Source organism: Elephas maximus, chromosome 7, assembly GCF_024166365.1.
Source record: "Elephas maximus indicus isolate mEleMax1 chromosome 7, mEleMax1 primary haplotype, whole genome shotgun sequence".
NCBI lineage: Eukaryota > Metazoa > Chordata > Mammalia > Proboscidea > Elephantidae > Elephas > Elephas maximus.
The window spans coordinates 59531078-59534743 of record NC_064825.1 but is presented as its reverse complement, the minus strand read 5'-3'; the positions used below and the strand labels follow the sequence as shown (position 1 = coordinate 59534743).

The 3666-nt window shown below is 37.6% G+C and overlaps 1 protein-coding gene across 1 annotated transcript; it reads right to left on the bottom strand.

The window, feature by feature from the left end:
• Nucleotides 1-559: 559 nt before the first annotated feature.
• Nucleotides 560-1477, bottom strand: LOC126079441 (olfactory receptor 56B4-like). Its single transcript, XM_049890437.1, has one exon. The coding sequence runs from the start codon at nt 1475-1477 to the stop codon at nt 560-562; it is 918 nt and encodes a 305-aa protein (XP_049746394.1).
• Nucleotides 1478-3666: the final 2189 nt, after the last annotated feature.

The window sequence follows — 3666 nt, the reverse complement described above, 5'->3', positions numbered from 1 at the left end:
AGGCGCCCCTTAGAAACCCTATTATGGCAGTTCTACTTAGTCCTATGTGGTGGCTGTGAGTCAGAATTGCCTCTATGGCAACTGATATTATTATTGTACTAGTTTCATGTAAACATATACCCTAAACCCAGTAACATAAAACAAGAATTCTTTTATTGTTTTAAAAGGTTCTTCGGACCAAGAATTCAAAAAGGCCATAGTGTGGATGGCTTGCGTGTGCTCCACAGTATCTGTAGCCTCAGTTTGAAAGACTGAAACAGTTTGGTTGATGGAATGTCTAGAGGCTGGAATAATTTGAATGTCTCATCCCAGGGTGGTATCTGCAGTCAGGCACATTTTGTTTTTCTGCTCTTACCTAGTCACTTATTTTCTAGGTAATAGGAAATTTCATTGTAATTTTTAATATGCATATTTTCAACTTTATTCCTAGTGAGAGGTGAAGGCAGAATCACAACTCAGGAGTATTGAGAACTAAACCTCTGTGCTTCATTAAGGCCTTCGTGGTCTCCTACAGCTGGAATTACTTGGTGGACCCATCTTCACCCAGCCTAAGTAGTCTCTAGAAGCCCAGCCTAAGCTCCTGCGTCCTGAGTGCGTAGACCATGGGGTTGAGTGCAGGAGGGATGACATTGTGCAGCACGTTAAGGAGTACAGGGATGAGGGGAAACTTTTTCTCTGCTAGATGTGTGACAGACAGCACAACGATAATTGAGTAGAAGAAGAGGATGAGGATGAGGTGGGAGCTGCAGGTGTTCAGAGCTTTGGACATTGCTTCTGCTGAGTTCAGCCTCAGCACAGAGCGGAGGATTAGAGCATAGGAAGAAAACACCAGAGCCATATCACTCCCAAGCAGGATCCAAGCTAAGACCAGTTGATAAAATTTGTTCACAGTGATGTCATCACAAGCTAGGCTGATAACTCCCAAGTTAGAGCAGAGGCAGTGCTCAATCTCATTCCTGGAGCAGTAGTGTCGCCGAGCAGCTAGGACAGGCACTGGGATGGTCAACAGGGCACTCCTGAGCACCATGAACCCTGTGACTTTGACCACAAAAGCTTCAGTAACTATGGAGGGGTATCGGAGCGGGTGACAGATGGCTACGTATCTGTCCACTGCCATGCAGAGGAAGATGCCAGATTCCATGCTCAAGAAGCAGTGGATGGCATAGATTTGAGCAAAACACTCAGGGAGGCTGATGGCCTTGGCATCAAGCCAGAAGATGGCCAGAATCTTGGGCATGATAGTGGTGGCCAGACCAATATCTACCACTGCCAATATTCCCAGAAAATGGTACATGGGCTCATGTAGCATGGGCTCATATTGAATGGTGATCATGATGAGGAGATTGGCACCAAGAGCTAAGAGGTAGAGTAGAGCCAGGGGCAGGGTGAGCCAGTGCTGCCAATTGTGAATGCCTGGGAGACCCATCAAGATGAATTGGGAAACCTGAGGGCTGGAACTGTTGATGGAGGTGTCCATGGCACAGGTGCCCTGTTCTCAGTGTCTGTCCATAAAACTGAAAGAAGAAGAAAGTTGAGTTTGAAAGCACAGCTTAATACCCTGGTTAGAGACCACTCTCTAAAGACCCAGTTCCTTTTGTTCAGACTGACTCTAAAATTTTCTTTGAAATATTCCACAGAGGAGCAACAAAGAAAGCCAAAATAAGTTTTAAACAGAAAGGTTGAAATAGCTATTTGTCATCTTCACTTGTATGTCTAATAAATAAGCAGGTCCAAATCTATCAACAATAGTTTTACCACTAGCAGATAACAAATACTAATATTTGGTTTATACTTCCATTTTTTTGGTTTATTTCTAAGCAGTTTATATCATTACACACAGATAAATTTGTATCTTGGCTTTGTCTCTAAGCAGTATGTTCTAAGATAGAAAGTAAGTACTCAGTAAAAATTTTTCTATGGATGAGTAAATGAACCAAAGACTTACCAATATCATTAAAATCTATTTGTAATATCAATTTTAATGGTTTTCTTATATTTTTATATTTGATTATTCTATATGATGCTATTAATCTTTGCCAGCTATTCACATTATTTACTTTGAATAGAATTTCAAGTGATATGAAAGTAATATATATAGAGGTCATAACCATATTTAACTTTTATTTTTAATAGTATTTCAATTTTAAGATGTAATATATGCACATGGTAAAAATTCAAATAAAATGAAAAATATAGACAATGGAAAGACCCCCATGCTTGAATCTCCAAAGTCCTTTTTCTTTTCATCAGAAGAATCCAGCAGTATCAGTTTCCTGGGAATCCTTTTAGAGATAGCTTTTGAATGGACAAGAATACATGTGTATGTTTTCTCATAAAAGACAAAAACAAATGTTAGCATATTAATTATATCATTGATTTCTTTCCTTTTCTTTTTTAACTTAATTATCTTAAAGAGTGTCTCAAATCAGCATGTATAGGTATACCTGATTGTTATGTTGCAAGGTTTTCTGCCATATGGTAGGGGAGATTCCTACTAATAACTTCAAAAATATATATAGTTTTTAAGTAAAAAACACTGGTAGCCCAAAGTACTAATGGGCCACATCCACAATGGCCTCCATCAAACTGAGTCCAGTATAATTAGATGGTGCCAACCAGATTTTGCATCTTCTTAAAATGTTTAAAATTTTCAAAACCATATAAAAGAATCTGTGACAAGTCATCATTCTTATTTGGCTCTGGACTTTAAAAAGCCTCTAGAGTTCTCTCTTAAGTGGGGTATTGCCTACGGTTTTTTGATCAATTATCTCACCACTGACTTTTCTGGCAGGTATCAGAGGGCCCCAGAGAAAGCTGGAGAAAAATGTAGAACAAAATTCTCACTCAGAAAGAAAGACCAGGCTTTCTGGCCTGAAAGAGACTGAAGAAACCCTGAGAGTATGGTCCCCACACACCCTTTCAGCTCAGTAATGAAGTCACTCCTGAGGTTCACCCTTCATCCAAAGATCGGACATAAAACAAAAGGAGACTAAAGGGGCATAGCAGCCCAGGGGCAAGGACAGAAGGCAGGAGAGGAAAGCTGGTAATAGGGAATCTAAGTCTGAGAACGGAGAGTGTTGACATGTCCTGGGTTTGTTAACCAATGTTATAAAACAATATGTGTACTAACTGCTTAATGAGAAATTATTTTGTTCTGTAAACCTTCATCTAAAGACCAGTACAAAAATAAAAAAAAGAATATTAAAAAAAGAAAAAGAAGACTGGTTTCAGTTTTTTTGGTTGTTATATGAAGCATATAAATCAATTATAATCTTTATACCATTGACTCTTTCCATTATGCCATGGATTATTTCCATTCAGAAATCTCATGCTTTTTCCTTTACATCATACAACTCTCACAGCATAAAAAAAAATATATGTTATTTCTAGATTTTTTTTCCATTATTACTTTTCCCCTCTTTATATTTTCTAGCTAGTTATTGTTACTTAAGAAATATTCTTCTGATTGTTATTTTTAAGAAATTATCCAAAACACAGTTATTTATAGTACTATTTACTAAAGCTAATAGCTTTTCGGTAAGTTCTCCCTCTTGGATCTTTTTTTTTTTTTTGTAAAACATATTACCATTATAATAACTTTGAATCATGTATGCCATTATTTTTATTTTGCATCTCCTTAAAATGTTTAGAATTTTCACTGAAACC